Source organism: Scyliorhinus canicula, chromosome 14 (genome assembly GCF_902713615.1).
Source record: "Scyliorhinus canicula chromosome 14, sScyCan1.1, whole genome shotgun sequence".
NCBI classification, from domain to species: Eukaryota; Metazoa; Chordata; class Chondrichthyes; order Carcharhiniformes; family Scyliorhinidae; genus Scyliorhinus; species Scyliorhinus canicula.
Genome location: NC_052159.1, coordinates 154,859,054 through 154,874,778, shown reverse-complemented (window position 1 = coordinate 154,874,778; position 15,725 = coordinate 154,859,054). Strand labels below are relative to the sequence as shown.

The 15,725-nt window shown below is 46.4% G+C and overlaps 1 protein-coding gene across 12 annotated transcripts in view; it reads left to right on the top strand.

Moving 5' to 3' along the window:
- The window catches only part of dock9b (dedicator of cytokinesis 9b), a 356,481-nt gene that overhangs the window by 136,978 nt on the left and 203,778 nt on the right, over positions 1-15,725 (top strand). For all 12 annotated transcript variants that reach the window (XM_038819159.1, XM_038819160.1, XM_038819165.1 and 9 more), the window contains exon 2: positions 7,833-7,949. In XM_038819159.1, coding sequence (XP_038675087.1) covers positions 7,833-7,949 — 117 coding nt within the window. The remainder of the gene's footprint in view (positions 1-7,832; positions 7,950-15,725) is intronic.

The window sequence follows — 15,725 nt, the reverse complement described above, 5'->3', positions numbered from 1 at the left end:
CCAAGCCTCTAATCTCTCTACTGCTGTCTCTTCTAAAACGTGCATCAAAAACCCACCTCTTTGAGCAAGCTTTTGGTCACTTGTCCTAATATCGATGTTCCTCGATGTCCAGTTTTCTTTGATAATGTTCCTGTGGGGCGGCACGGTGGCACAGTGGTTAGCATTGCTGCCTACGGCGCTGAGGACCCGGGTTCGAATCCCGGCCCTGGGTCACTGTCTGTGAGGAGTTTGCACATTCTCCCCGTGTCTGCGTGGGTTTCACCCCCACAACCCAAAGATGTGCAGGGTAGGTGGATTGGCCATGTTAAATTGCCCCTTAATTGGAAAAAATGAATTGGATACTCTAAATTTATAAAAAAAAGATAATGTTCCTGTGAAATGCCTTAAAACCCTGTGATATCTCTGTGTTCCTCTAATTGAAAAGAAATGAAAATGAACTGAAAATTGCTTATTGTCACAAGTAGGATTCAAATGAAGTTACTGTGAAAAGCCCCTAGTCGCCACATTCCGGGGAGGCTGTTACGGGAATCGAACCGTGCTGCTGGCCTGCTTGGTCCGCTTTCAAAGCCAGCGATTTAGCCCAGTGTGCTAAACAGCCCCTTAGTGTGGCCACTTGCGCAACCCCCAATTTCAATTGCTCCTCTGTGAATGGTTGTGTCTTCAGCTGCTCGAACCTGATATTATGGATCCCCCTCCCCCTCTCTACCACTCCCTCTGCCTTTAAAACACTCCTTGAAACCTACCTCTCTGACCAAGTTTTCAATCATCTGCCCTGGTATCCCCTTTCTCTGGTCAGTGTCTATCTTGTTTTACAATGCTCCTGTGAGGCGCCTTTTAAGGTGGTAAAATAAACAGATTTATGTTTATTTCTGTAACATCTTTCGCAATCGCTGAACATTTTAGAATTTAGAACAGTACAGCACAGAACAGGCCCTTCGGCCCTCGATGTTGTGCCGAGCAATGATCACCCTACTCAAGCCCACGTATCCACCCTATACCAGTAACCCAACAACCCTATTTTTTTTGGACACTAAGGGCAATTTAGCCTGGCCAATCCACCTAACCCGCACATCTTTGGACTGTGGGAGGAAACCGGAGCACCCGGAGGAAACCCACGCACACACGGGGAGGACGTGCAGACTCCGCACAGACAGTGACCCATCTTGAAGCACTTTACAGCGAATTAAGTACTTTGGAAGTGTAGCCACAGTTGTAATGTAGGAAACAAAGAATATAACATTATAAAATAATAAATATAAGTTTTTTCTGTTGTTAAAGGTGCGAGATAAAGCATTTTGTACATAAAGCATTTGTAGTTTGACTTCCCGTAAAATCCATTCATTGGATCGCGTTTATAATAATTCTGAATATACTCTTTTGTTTCATATTTACCCCCAGAAATGATGGTGGAACTTTTCATTTAAATGGTAAAAGTTACATGTGTGAGTGTGCGTGTGGGTGTCAGTGTGCGCGCACGTATGTGTGTTATTTTAGGTAGACACGATGTGGAGATGCCGGCGTTGGACTGGGGTGAGCACAGTAAGAAGTCTTACAACACCAGGTTAAACAGGTTTGTTTCAATCACTAGCTTTCGGAGCACTGCTCCTTCCTCAGGTGAATGAAGGAGCGATGCTCCGAAAGCTAGTGATTCCAAATAAACCTGTTGGACTTTAACTTGGTGTTGTAAGACTTCTTCCTGTGTTATTTTATATTAGCAAGCCAAAACTGATGCCTTTTATTAAATATATTTGCGAACTGATTCGTAATCTTGATTTGTTTGATTGGCCACGTCTTTTGTAAATGTTTTAGTTTTGCCCGTTAGAACAGCGTCTGCAATGCCAGACAAAATTCTTCTTGTCATAAAATGGGGGAGTGAGTATTTTTCTTCCGTAATTGATGACCCGCTAATGAAATTGCACAAACCGCTGTCTCATAAATCCACTCTGCAAAAATCCAGAATTCCTGAAGGCTGATGTTTGGGAGAAGGCTCACATCTTCAACTGATTGAGGAATTCTGCCTCCTCCGCATTCCTGAAAAACTGTCGTGGAAAACTGCCCAGATTTCCTGTTCGTGAAAGGTACACCATGAATAGGCAAGCAAGCGCATCGTTCTGTGCTCTCATATATAACATAGGATAAAATTGAAACAGGAAATGGTGACAAGGTTCAGTGGGGTTTGCTGGCCCTACGTGGAGAGACGGAGTTAGGGGGCGGGATTTGCTGGGCAACCCGCTGTGTGTTTTGATGATGGATGTCGCTCGCCAACTGGATTTCCTGGTCCGGCCGTTGCCAACAGGATTGCCCATTGGCTGCACCCCTCATCACCGGGAAAGCCGCGCGTCGTTGGTGGGCCCGGACTATGATCAGCCGGTAAATCCCACCCAATGTTTCCGGTCTCTATGACCCTGAGCTCTGAAGAAGGCTCATAGGACACAAAATGTCAACACGGTTTCTCTCTCCACAGATGCTGCCAGATTCCCTGAACTGGTCCAGCATTTTCTGTTTTTGTTTCTGATTTTCAGCACCCGCAGTATTTTAGTTTTATTGTATCGCCTGCACTTATTGATCCTGCGACATGCGCAATTTCGTTGGTGTGAATTCAAACATGAACGATTTTATAACGACTTTGCCATGATTGATGGACGGCCCGGTGGGGCAGTGGGTTAGCACTGCTGCCTCACGGCGCCGAGGGCCGAGGTTAGATCCCGGCCCTGGGTCACTGTCCGTGTGGAGTTTGCACATTCTCCCCGTGTCTGCGTGGGTCTCACCCCCACAACCCAAAGATGTGCAGGTTAGGTGGATTGGCCACGGTAAATTGCCCCTTAATTTGGGGGGAAAAAATGAATTGGGTACTCTAAATTTAAAAGAAAAGACTTTGCCATGTTTAAAACTTCCTCTTGTCGACTATTTGTACAAAGCTGAAACATTCTCTCTCGACTATTTTTCTTAACAGGAAAATGCGAGTTTTCACATTTCAGGAGCGTTTTAAATCTGATTACCGCTAAACTACCTTAACGGTCTTGTGAGAGACAACTGTTGTCCTTGCCCTGGACAATGAGCAGGTTCTTGGAACGGAATGGTTTGTTTCAGTGTTGCAAAATGTGAAACCCTGACGCGCTCTTGCACTTTTCTCATTCGGGTGGCTATTGGCTCTGGGCTTTGAGCTTGATATTACCTCAGCTACATTGTGCAGATGGAAGTCCCTGAGGCAGAAATAGGAAATGAGGCAGCCAAATGTGAACAGACCCACACCCATCTATTGTCCGCAATGATGATCTTACCACATGACGTTTTGGAGCCAACAGCATTCCGTATCCGCTTCAAATCTATTGATAAACAATCGTTGGAACCATTTTGATCTCTGCAGCTGCACTGAATCAGGCTGTTGAGGGGACATTTTATTGAAGTTTATAGGGCATTTTGTTTAAAATATAAATTTCGAGTACCCAATTCGTTTTTTCCAATTAAGGGACAATTTAGCGTGGCCAATCCCACACGTTTATAGAATTATAGATCATAGAATTAACAGTGCAGAAGGAGGCCATTCGGCCCATCGAGTCTGCACCGGCTCTTGGAAAGAGCACCCCACCCAAGCCCACACCTACACCGTATCCCCATAACCCAGTAACCCCACCTGATACATAGAACATAGAACAGTACAGCACAGAACAGGCCCTTCGGCCCTCGATGTTGTGCCGAACAATGATCACCCTACTTTAAACCCACGTAACCCGTATACCCGTAACCCAACAATCCCCCCATTAACCTTACACTACGGGCAATTTAGCATGGCCAATCCACCTAACCCGCACATCTTTGGACTGTGGGAGGAAACCGGAGCACCCGGAGGAAACCCACGCACACACAGGGAGGATGTGCAGACTCCACACAGACAGTGACCCAGCCGGGAATCGAACCTGGGACCCTGGAGCTGCGAAGCAATGGTGCTAACCACTATGCTACCGTGCTGCCCTGAATTTTGGGTTGTGGAGGCGAGACCCACACAGGGACAGGGAGAATGTGCAAATTCCACACGAACAGTGACACGGGGCAGAGATCGAACCTGGGACCTCGGCGCCGTGAGGCAGCAGTGCTAACCAACGCGCCACCGTGCTGCCTTGTTAATTTTAAATCTGATGTAAAACCCAAATACTGCGGAGGCTGGAAATCTGAAATAAAAACAGAAAATGCTGGAAACACTCATGCAGGAGCATCGGGGGAAAGAGAAACAGAGTTAATGTTTTGAGTTGAATATTATTTTTGTTTTGGGGGAAAGAGCTGAGGAAGTCATATTGGAGTCCACATATACTGTCCGTCTTGCTGACAATTTCCAGCATTTTCTGTTTTTATTTTAAATCTGAGATTGGTTGACAAAAATATCATCAAAGGTATCGAGAGAAACGGAGCAAAGAGGGATTGTTGGGTTCAGACACAGGTCAGCCGTTGTCCCATTGAATGGAGGGGCTGAATGGTCTCATCTAGTTTGCGTAGTCCTTTTACGAAGAACCCAGCCAGGGATTATTGCTTCACTGATGACTATCGACAATGAGTGGGCAGGAAATCACTGGCTCCTTGCACTGAAGCAGAAAACCTTGCCGCTAGTTTATATAATCTCACTGGTTCAGTTTTACTGGATCAAGCTGTGTGGTCTTGCTGTAGCTGTGTCAAACGTGGAAGCTCCACATTCAGACAGCTAAGTTAGTTTGACATTGCTACATTCTGACAAATCACTATCTGATACTTTTGCTGCATAACAAATTGCAGAATGCTGCTTTTCTGCAGGTATTTGCCTGTGCGGTGTGTGTGTGTTTCAGTGTGCGCCTGCCTGTGTGTGCAAGCGTTGTATGTCTTTTTGTTCGTGTCCGTGTGTCTTTCTGCACGTGTCCGTGTGTCTTTTTGTGCGATTCCTTATGTCCTTTTGAGCATGTCCGTGTCTTTTTGTGCGTGTCCGTGTCTTTTTGCACGTGTCTGTGTGTCTTTTTGTGCACGTCATGTGTGTTCTACTCGAAGGCAGGTGAAAGTAGTTTTTTCACGTCTCTCTATTTTGTGGCAGTCTTCACACAGCAAGCACATGGCTAACATAACATCATGTGAATAAGTGTGAAGTCCCCCACTTTGACATGAAAAACGGAAAGGCAGAATATTTCTCAAATGGCGAGAGATTGGGAAGTGCTGAGGCCAAAGGAATCTGGGTGTCCTTGTCCATGAGACACTAAAAGGCTAACATGCAGGTGCAGCAAACAATTAGAAAGACAAATGGTACGTTGGCCTTCACCACAAGGGGACTTGAGTCCAGGAGTAAAGTTGCATGGAGCCTGGGTGAGAATGCACCTGGAGCATTGTGTTGAGTTTTGGTCTCCTTATCAAAGGAAGGATATTCTTGCCATCGAGGGAGTGAAACGGAGGTTCGCCAGACTGGGATGGTGGGATTGTCGTATGAGGAGTGATTGAGGAAACCGGGCCTGTATTCTCTAGGGAATATTCTCTGGAAGAATGAGCGATGACCTCACTGGAACGTAGAACATTCTTACAGGGCTCGATATGGATGGGATGTTTCTCTGGCTGCTGAGTCTAGAAACATCGGAATAAGGGGCATTAAAAACGGATGAGGAATAATTTCTTCACTCAGAGCGGGGGTCAATCTTTAGAATAGAATAGAACAGTACAGCACAGAACAGGCCCTTCAGCCCTCGATGTTGTGCCGAGCAACGATCACCCCACTCAAACCCACGTAACCCGTATACCCGTAACCCAACAATCCCCCCCATTAACCTTACACTACGGGCAATTTAGCACGGCCAATCCACCCAACCCGCACATCTTTGGACTGTGGGAGGAAACCGGAGCACCCGGAGGAAACCCACGCACACACGGGGAGGACGTGCAGACTCCACACAGACAGTGACCCAGCCGGGAATCGAACCTGGGACCCTGGAGCTGTGAAGCATTGATGCTAACCACCATGCTACCGTGAGGCCCCAAATTTGGAATTTTCTATCCCAGAGGTCTTTGAAAGCTCTAGCATTGAGCATGTTCAAAACGGAAATCGATAGCTTTTACATACTAATGACACCAAGGGATTATGCGGACAAGGCAGGAAAGTGGAGGCAGATGATGAGCATGATCTAATTGAATGGTGCAGCAGGATCAGCGGGCTGAATGGACTGCTGCGGTGCTCCAGATAACATCCGTCAATTTTAACGCCATCCAGCTTTGATAATCTCTCACTTCCTCTTCCTATTTTTCCTTGAAATCTCTCCTCCCAAGTGTCTCACAAACCTGCTTCCTCTTTGAATTGTGCCCCACCCAGACTCTCTCACTCCCTCTCTCTCTCTCTCTCTCCCTCCCCCTCTCTCTCTCTCTCTCTCCCTCTCTCTCTCTCTTTCCCTAATTGCATCCATCAAATTTTTTTGTTCGCTCTCCCCATCATTTGTTATTTTTTTCTGCCCAACTGATCATTTCCATCCCCCTTAAATCTGCAATTAACAGATGCCGATATGTGGACTGAGTGAAAATGAGCATAAGATAATCGTAAAGATGTATATTATTGGAAGATCTTTGGAGGGTGTTTGGGAGAAAATGTCATCAAAATCTGGACTGCGGCGGTTCAGGAAGGCCACTCATCAGCACTTTTTCCCCAGTGAGAATTTGATTCAAAACTTACTTGGTTATTAACTTCTGTTAGACTTGTGCCAATCGTGGCTCCGTGGATAACACTCTGAATCACAAACTTTTGGGGTCAAGTGCCAGTCCACAGCTTGAGCATAATAATCAAGGCTGTCTGTCCAGTACAGCACCGATGGAGTGCCACAGGCTCAGGGGTGCAGTCATTTGGATGCAACGTTTACCAAGGCCCTGTCTTCCTCCTGCATAAGAGGGGATTCACCGAGGAGTTATCCCAGGAACCTATACCTTTCAAACAGATCTGGTCATCATCAAATTTCTTGTTGTGTGCAGATTGGCTGCTGTGTTTCCCGACATTACTGCAGTGACTGCACTTTGGGTGTTCCCATAGCACATGGACTGTGGAAGTTCAATGAGGCAACTCACCACCACCTTCGCAAGGGGGTTTAGGGATGGTTAATTAATGCTGGCCGAGCCAGCGATGCCAACATCCCGTGAACAAATACATTTAAAAAACAAATTTCTGTTGGAATGTAATCTTTATATAACGTCCGCCCCATTGAAATTGCCATGGGGTGCTTCATTATGTTAAAGGTGCTTTGTAGAATTCATAGCACCCCTACAGTCAAAAGGTGGCCATTCGGCCCATCGGGTCTGCACTGACCAACCGAAAGAACATTCTACTGAGGCCCATTCCCCCACCCTATCTCCGTAACCCCCGTGCATTGATCATGGCCATTCCACCTTACCTGCACATCTTTGGACTGCATAATACAAATAAAAACTGTTGAAATTATAGTTGAAAAATGTTTTTACGATCGAGGTTTAATCCACCAAATCAGCTGATGATCTCTTCTGCACCTTTTCTTTTCATATGAGGTTACGTCAATCAGTCGCGCGGACAAATATATTCACTTCTGCTGTTGGTGCCCTGCACCATCTGTGCCGTTAGTCTGGGCTGTGGTCCAGCGGAAACAGACAGCTGCCATGTTTCGAGTGGTAATCTTGGCTGGGTCAGTATTAGTAACGGTGTGACCAGATTATTGGTGCTGGAATCATCAGCAAGTACTCTGTTACCAATCCCCCATGAAGGATTGTAGTGTTGACCAATAATAACAGTAGTTTGGACACTAAGCACTCAGCACTTTCTCAGTGTGAGCACGGTTAAACCATTGGACCTCAATTTTGTTTTTGTGATTTCTTTTTAGGCTAAACCAAAGGATATTGAACCAATAGACTACGAGAATGTCTTATTACAGAAGAAAGCACAAATCATCAGTGATCCTATACGCGACATGCTGCTTTTTCCTAATGAGGATTTCCAGGTGAGTAATTAACTGTAGTTTTAGACTAATAATGTTTCAAGTGCTTTATCATTTTTGTTTCAGTGGAGTATTGTGTTCAGTTCTGGGCAGTGCACCTCAGAAAGGTTATATTGAAATGAAAATCGCTTATTGTCACAAGTAGGCTTCAAATGAAGCTACTGTGAAAAGCCCTTAGTCGCCACATTCCGGCGCCTGTTCGGGGAGGCTTGAACGGGAATTGAACCGTGCTGCTGGCCTGCTTTAAAAGCCAGCGCTTTAGCCCAGTGTGCTAAACCACACTGTTGCGAAAAGGATACATTCTGAGAATGCAGTTACACAGGCTAACCTCAAACTTGCTTAACTATAGAAAGTTAAGGGTGATCAAATTGAGGTGTTTCAGATGACTAAGGGATTTGATAGAGAAGAGAATCAATGTCCTCAAAGGGGGAGTCTAGAACAAGGGGGAGTCTAGAACAAGGGGGCAAATCCTTAAAATTGGAGCCAGGATGTCAGGAAGCAGTTCCTCACACAGAGCGGGAGTGGAAACCTGGAATTCTAACCACGTCCTCCCCAGAAGCTGTTGAGGACGGGGGATGGGGGATGGGGGGTGGGGGGGGGTGCGGAGTGGGGGGTACTCAATTGAACATTTCCAAACTGAGATTCATCGATTGTTGTTCAGTCAGGGTACTAAAGAGTTTCAGAACCAAGCGAAGTAAATGAAGTTAAGATGCAGATCAGTCATGATCTGACTGCAAGGGCTGGTTTAGCTCAGTGGGCTGGACAGCTGATTTGTGATGCAGAACAAGTCCAGCCGCATGGGTTCAATTCCCGTACCAGCTGAGAATTCTGAATTCTCCCTCCGTGTACCCGAACAAACGCCGGAGTGTGGCGACTAGGGGATTTTCACAGTAACTTCATTGCAGTGTTAATGTAAGCCTACTTGAAACAATATTTTTTTTAAAATTTAGAGTACGCAATTAATTTTTTCCAATTAAGGGGCAATTTAGTGTGGCCAATCCACCTACCCTGCACATCTTTGGGCTGTGGAGGTGAAACCCACGCAGACACGGGGAGAATGTGCAAACTCCGCACGGACAGTGACCCAGAGCCGGGATTGAACCTGCGACTTCAGCGCCGTGAGGCAGCAGGGCTAACCCTCTGCGCCACCGTGCTGCCGCTACTTGAGACAATAATAAAGATTATTAAAAGATTATTAACTCTTGGGAGGGGCAGCACGATGGCACAGTGGTTAGCACTGCTGCCTCACGGCGCTGAGGTCCCAGGTTCGATCCCAGCTCTGGGTCACTGTCTGTGTGGAGTTTGCACATTAACCCCGTGTCTGCGTGGGTCTCACCCCCACAATCCAAAGATGTGCAGGGTAGGTGGATTGGACACGCTAAATTGCCCCTTAATTGGAAAAAAAAATTGGGTACTCTAAATTTATTTTATAAAAATTATAAAAAGATTATTATTATTATTCGCTCTAACTAAACACTGAAGTTTATTAAGTCATGATTTATATTCAAAACGCTGAGTCTTGCATTCCTCCAATATGATTTGGGAACTATATGTTCATGCAAATGTTATACATAAGTATCCGGAGTGCCACATCACTCATTACTAAACGACAGTCTGTAGATGGGCTGGACAGTGGATCAGTCCACAGTAAACAGTGTGATCGGAGATATACAGTTGATGAAGCTCTGGTATTCTAATTTAGAAGTGTGATTGGGAGCCATAAGACAATGTCGAGAGAACCCTTTTCCTGAATCAGCACATTGATGTATGACAACCTGTACATGGTTTGTTGCGATTTCCAGCAGCAGGACCAACTGGCCACAGCCGATATACACACACACACACACACACACACACACACACACACACACAGCTGAAGACTAATTCAGAGTTGCAGCTTTTGATTGCAGTCGCGTTATCAATTCAGTTGTTTTCTTTCTGCTTGGCAAAAGGTTTCCAGGCTGATTTGATTAAAGGAGAATGTAATGCCCGTTGATGTTGCAAAAATCTCGGGACCAAATCGAATCAAAACTGGGAGAACTTCCTTTAGGTATTTTCCAGTGATCTGCGTCTCTCTTCCTAATAGTGGGAATTTGGTAGAATGTTAAGACTTCCGTCAAGCTGGGGTGAGGGTTAAAGATTTCCTCTAAGGTCACAAACATTGCTTAACGATGTCTGTTTATCTCCTTCCCTGTTTGAAGTCCCCGATAGGATGGACCACTTGTGGTTTGGAGGTTTATACGTCATGAGTGCGTTTTCTCTTGACCGTCTGTTATATGTGGCTGGTGTTGTAAGACTTTCCAACACGACAGCAGTAATAAAGCACCATTAATGGAACATCCCAAGGAGCACAGGGACATTACGATTAGAATTTGGCACTAAACCACATTGGGGGGCGGCACGGTGGCACAGTGGTTAGCACTGCTGCTTCACAGCTCCAGGGTCCCAGGTCTGATTCCAGGGTGACTGTCTGTGTGGAGTTTGTACATTCTCCTTGTGTCTGCGTGGGTTTCCTCCGGATGCTCCGGTTTCCTCTGTCATGTGACAGTACCTTTAAGAAATGGGCGTTGAAGAAATGTACCTTACAGAAATTGGTGTTTAAGAAATGTACCTTTAAGAAATGGATGTTTATCAGTGATGTCAGAGTGTGGGTGGAGCTGAGCTGTCTGTCAGCTTTTTACTTTCGTTTTAGGCTGTTTGCTGCAGGGAGTGTTTAGTTTAGTTTTCAGTGTTGGAGCTGAAGCCAGACCAAGCAGGTGTACTGCTGTCTCTCTGCCATGAAAAGACTATCTCTTGATCATTTGGTGAATTCAGAATTATAAATGTTCTCAATAGTGAATGTAAACCTAATGTGCTTCTGTTAAAAGGTGTTTCTTCTGTCTTCTGGATGTTGTTTGGGAAGTTATTAAGGATTACTCAGTCTTGTATTCTTTGGGAGTTGTATTTGAATTGATGGTTGCTAAGATGTTCACTGTATGTTTTAAAAAGGTTAACGTGAGTTCACAGAATAAACATTGTTTTGCTTTAAAAAATACTTTTCCATTTCTGCTGTACCACACCTGTAGAGTGAGCCGTGTGCTCCCCATACCACAATCTATTAAAAGCTGTGGGTCAGGTGAACTCCAAGATACACTTTGGGGCTCTCTAAACCCTGGCCCAGAACACCTCTCACAGTGCAAAGATGTGAAGGATAGGTGGATTGGCCATGCTAAATTGCCCCTTAGTGTCCAAATGGTAAGGTTGGGTTACGAGGATAGGGTGGAGGCGTGGCTTAAGTAGGGTGCTCATTCCCAGGACAGACGCGATGGGATGAATGGTCTCCTTCTGTATTGTAAATTCTATGATTCGATGAGATATTAGGACAGATAACCAAATGCTATTCACTGAGATAGGTTCTAAGGAGCATCTTAAAGGAGGAGAGAGAGGAATTCCAGAGTTTATGAACATAAGAACTAGGGGCAGGAGTGGGCAATTAAACCTCTCGAGCCCGCTCCGCCATTCAATATGATCATGGCTGATTTCATCTCTGCCTCAACTCCACTATCCTGGCCTTTCTAGATAACCTTTCAACCCGTTACTAATTTAAAAATCTGTCTACCTCCTCCTTAAATTTACTTAACGTCCCGACATTCACTGCACTCTGGGGCACTGAATTCCATAGATTCACGACCCATTTGGAGAAGTAATTTCTCCTCATCTCTGTTCTAAATCTGCCACAACCTATCCTAAAACCATGACCTCTCCTTCTAGATTGCCCCACAAGTGGAAGCATCCGCTCTACGTCTACTTTGTCAATACCTTTTATCACCTTATGTACCTCAATTAGATCTCCTCTCATTCTTCTTTTTAAAAATAAATTTAGAGTACCCAATTCATTTTTTCCAATTAAGGGGCAATTTAGCGTGGCCCATCCACCTACCCTGCACATCTTTGGGTTGTGGGGGCGAAACCCACGCAGACACGGGGAGAATGTGCAAACTGCACACGGACAGTGACGCAGAGCCGGGATTGAACCTGGGACCTCGGCGCCGTGAGACAGCAGGGCTAACCCACTCATTCTTCTCAACGCAAGAGAGTATCGATCTAAACTGCTCAATCTTTATTCATAAGGCAAACCCCATATCTCTGGAATCAAGTGTAGCGATCTCAGAGGGTTGTAGGACTGGAGGATGCTGCAGACATAGGGAGGGATTTGAATGCAAGGGTGAGAATTAAAAAATCTACGTGTTGCTTAATTGAACCCTTCTGTGGATCAGCGAGCACCGAGGTGATGAGTGGCTGGGACGTGTGCGAGCGAGGACACGGGCAGCAGAGTTTTGGATGGCCTCAGGTTTACGGAAGGTGAAGACGCCAGGAGTGTTTCGATGTGAAAGGACATTTGCAAGAAATAACAAAACACAATTTGAAAAAGAGGTTACTTTCATGGCTTGTTTTGCTGAAATCATGAAGCCATTGAAGTTTGTTCATGGCAAAGTCTTGGAGAGGTCACAAGGAAATGTTGTTGCTGGCTTTTTATCCACATGTGTTTACATACATTTAATTTAGACTTTCAGAAGAAAGGAGGAGACCATGTGTGCATAATATGCTAAGCCCCCTTGTTATAAATATTTACTGGTGAAAGCTCAACTTCTGTCAAAGGCACCTATTTGTATGGGTCTTGGCTACAGTTCGGTGGTGAGAGTTTATTATCTCTTAAATAAGGTTATTCTGACAAAGCAGTTAACCCGAGGACTAGCCTCCCCTCTTGCACCATTTCAAAGAAGAGCAGGCGAGTCCTCTTTGGTATCGTGGTCAATATTTTGCCTCGATCAACATCATAAAATAAAAACAGATATCTTGTCCTGATCGTCCCTGTTTGTTGGGAGCCTGCTGGGGCTCAGGAGGCAGCAGACTCATCTTGCTTCTGACTCAGAGGATTGTGGGTTCAAGACCCACTCCAGGACTTGAGCGCAAAAAGCTCAGCCGACACCGTCGGAGGTGAGGTGTCTGTTTGGATGAGACGTTAAATCGGGGCCCCGTTTGACGGCTTGTGAATGTAACCATCTCCATGGCACTATGTTGAAAAAGAGAAGAGGGATTATCTCTGATGCTTTGGTCAATTTTTACCCCATAACAAACGTCTCAAAAACAGACGATCTGGCAATTATTGCAATTCTGTTTTGTGGGAGCTTGCTGTGCGCAAATTGACAACAGTGAGTGCATCTCACAGCTACTTCACAGGGAGATGTTGCAAACCCAACAGTATCTACAATTCAGGAGTACGTCACTGGCGGTGGAGTGTTCAGGGTAAGTGAGAAGCTTCGATTCTTCACCTTTGTAGAAAAGAAGTGTAACCATATTTGTTATCATTGTGCTCAGAAGAAGCATAAGGAGCAGGAGGAGACCATTCGGCCCCTCGAGCCTGTTGTGCCACTCAATAAGATCATGGCTGATGGGATTATGACCTCAACCCCACTTTGCGTCTGTCTCTTCTCTTCCCCAGGGTGACCACCCGTCAAATTAGACACAATTGCAACAAAGGCAGAAACATTTCCCCCTTGCAAATCCAGTGAATGAAAGGTGCTATAAAAATGCAAGTCTTGGCACATAGTCTGGTGGCGCATTGTGATAAAAGTCCAGCGTATTCTTGCTCAACTTTGAGAAGTAATTTCCCTCGTGCAGATGAACAGCTGTTTTTGAAAGCTGGCCCGAGAGGAAATTGTACAAGTTTTGTGTTTACATGTGTCCCAGAAATGTTGAAATTTCACCTGGGAGTTGGAGCAGTTTGAAAAGGTTCAAGGACAAAGTCCTGCATCCTTCCTTCACATCAAGGAGCTGCAGTACGCTGCCAGGATTTCTCTTGTCGCTGTAGAATTGTTGACGTTACAATAGAAACCTGTAAAGTTAGACATTCCATCTGACTCCGAGGCAGCATATATGCCAAAAAGATAAAGCTGTGGCTGCAGGAGGCCACTGTTTGTTTCAGCTCTGACGGCTCGAGATTGCTGAATATTCTCTTGTGTATCCAGATCCTGTTTGCACAATGGGAGAGATGTGATGGCTTCTGCTGTATTTGTTGTAATTGTGTCTAATTTGCTGAGTCTTCTCCCGGAGGGTTGTTTGTTTTTTCGGCCATTGAATGTACCGGTTGGGCAGATGTTTGACCGACAAGGGAGTCGAGGGTTATGGGAGGATTACAGGAAAGCGGTGTTGAGATCGTCACCCGATCACCCATGATCTTATCAAATGGTGGAGCAGGCATAAAGGGCAGCACGGCGGCACAGTGGTTAGCACCGCTGCCTCACAGTGCCAGGGACGTGGGTTCAATTCCCGGCCTAGTCACTGTCAGTGTTGAGTTTGCACTTTCTCCCCGTGTCCACGTGGGTTTCCTCCGGGTGCTCCGGTTCCCTCTCACAGTCCAAAGATGTGCAGTTGGGTGGATTGGCCAGGCTAAATTGTCCCTTAGCATCCAAAGGTGTGTAGGTCAGGTGGATTTATAGGGTGGATTGGGCCTAGGTAAGGTGCTCGTTCAGATGATCAGTGCCGACTCGATGTAGGGATTCCATAGTCCTATACTCAATTGCCTGATCCTGTGACATTATCGCATTGATACATTCATCTGATTAATGCCTGTCTAGGGAGTGGGTGAGCTCCTATATATTACAGAGACTTCCCATTTTGGTTTTTGTCCTATCGATCTAACAAAGGAAATCCTGAAACAAATCCAGCCGGAATAACGAAGGGAATGGCCGCAGTTCTCCCATCGGGAGACTAAGTCCCGCGCCGGAGTGAAAACCGCAGTGTTTTACTTAGGAGTCGGAGGCCAATCCCGCCCCCTATTCTCCCGTCCCGGGGGGCTAGGGGCGGCGCCGCGTCATTTACGCGCGACGGGCCTTGGCGCTGCGTAAAAGCGCATGCGCGGTTGCCGTCCACCCCGCGGCCGCCCCGCAAGAAGATGTCGGATGGATCTTGCGGGGCGGCGGAGGAAATTACGTCCTCCGTCAGAGAGGCCGGCTCGCCGATCGGTGGGCACGATAGCGGGCCAGACCCCTTTTGAGGCCCCCCCCACCGGTGCAAGAACCCCCCCCAGCATTCCCGGCGGCAGCGACCAGGCGTGGACGGCGCTGGCGGGAACCTGTCGTGTTGGGCAGGCCGCTCGGCCCATCCGGGCCGGAGAATCTCCGCTCGCCTGTTACAAACGGCGAGCGGCGATTCTCCCAGCGGCCAGCCGTGAATCTCGCCGCGCCGGTTTGGGGGGGGGGTTGGGAGAATCGCGTGCGGGTGCCGGGGCAGCGTGGCGGGACTTGCTCAGCGTCCCCACGATTCTCCCACCAGGCGTGGGGGGGAGAATTCCCCCCAATGTGCCTGCATCGTCTCATGAAGGAGTTTGTGAAAATGGGGGAAAAAAGGATCCTCTGAAAACCACATAATAAAAAAATCTGAGAAAGGGTTATTAACCACACAACACAGATTTAAGGTAATTGTTCCAAAATGAGCCAATAGGGGAGACGAGGTGAAATTGTTTTCCATATAATGAGTTATAATTCTGCAAGGAATTCGGGAGAAACGTCTTTACCCAGAGAGAGGTGAGAATGTGGAATTCGCTCCCACCGGGAGTGGTTGAGGTGAAGAGTATCGAGACATTTAAAGGGAAGTTGGACTCAGGAATAGGGGGATATGTCGATCGGGGGCAATCAAGGAAAATTGTGAGGAGGCTCATGAGGAGCATAGGTCTCAACACGGAGCTATTGGATTGGATTGGATTGGATTTGTTTATTGTCACGTGTACCGAGGTACAGT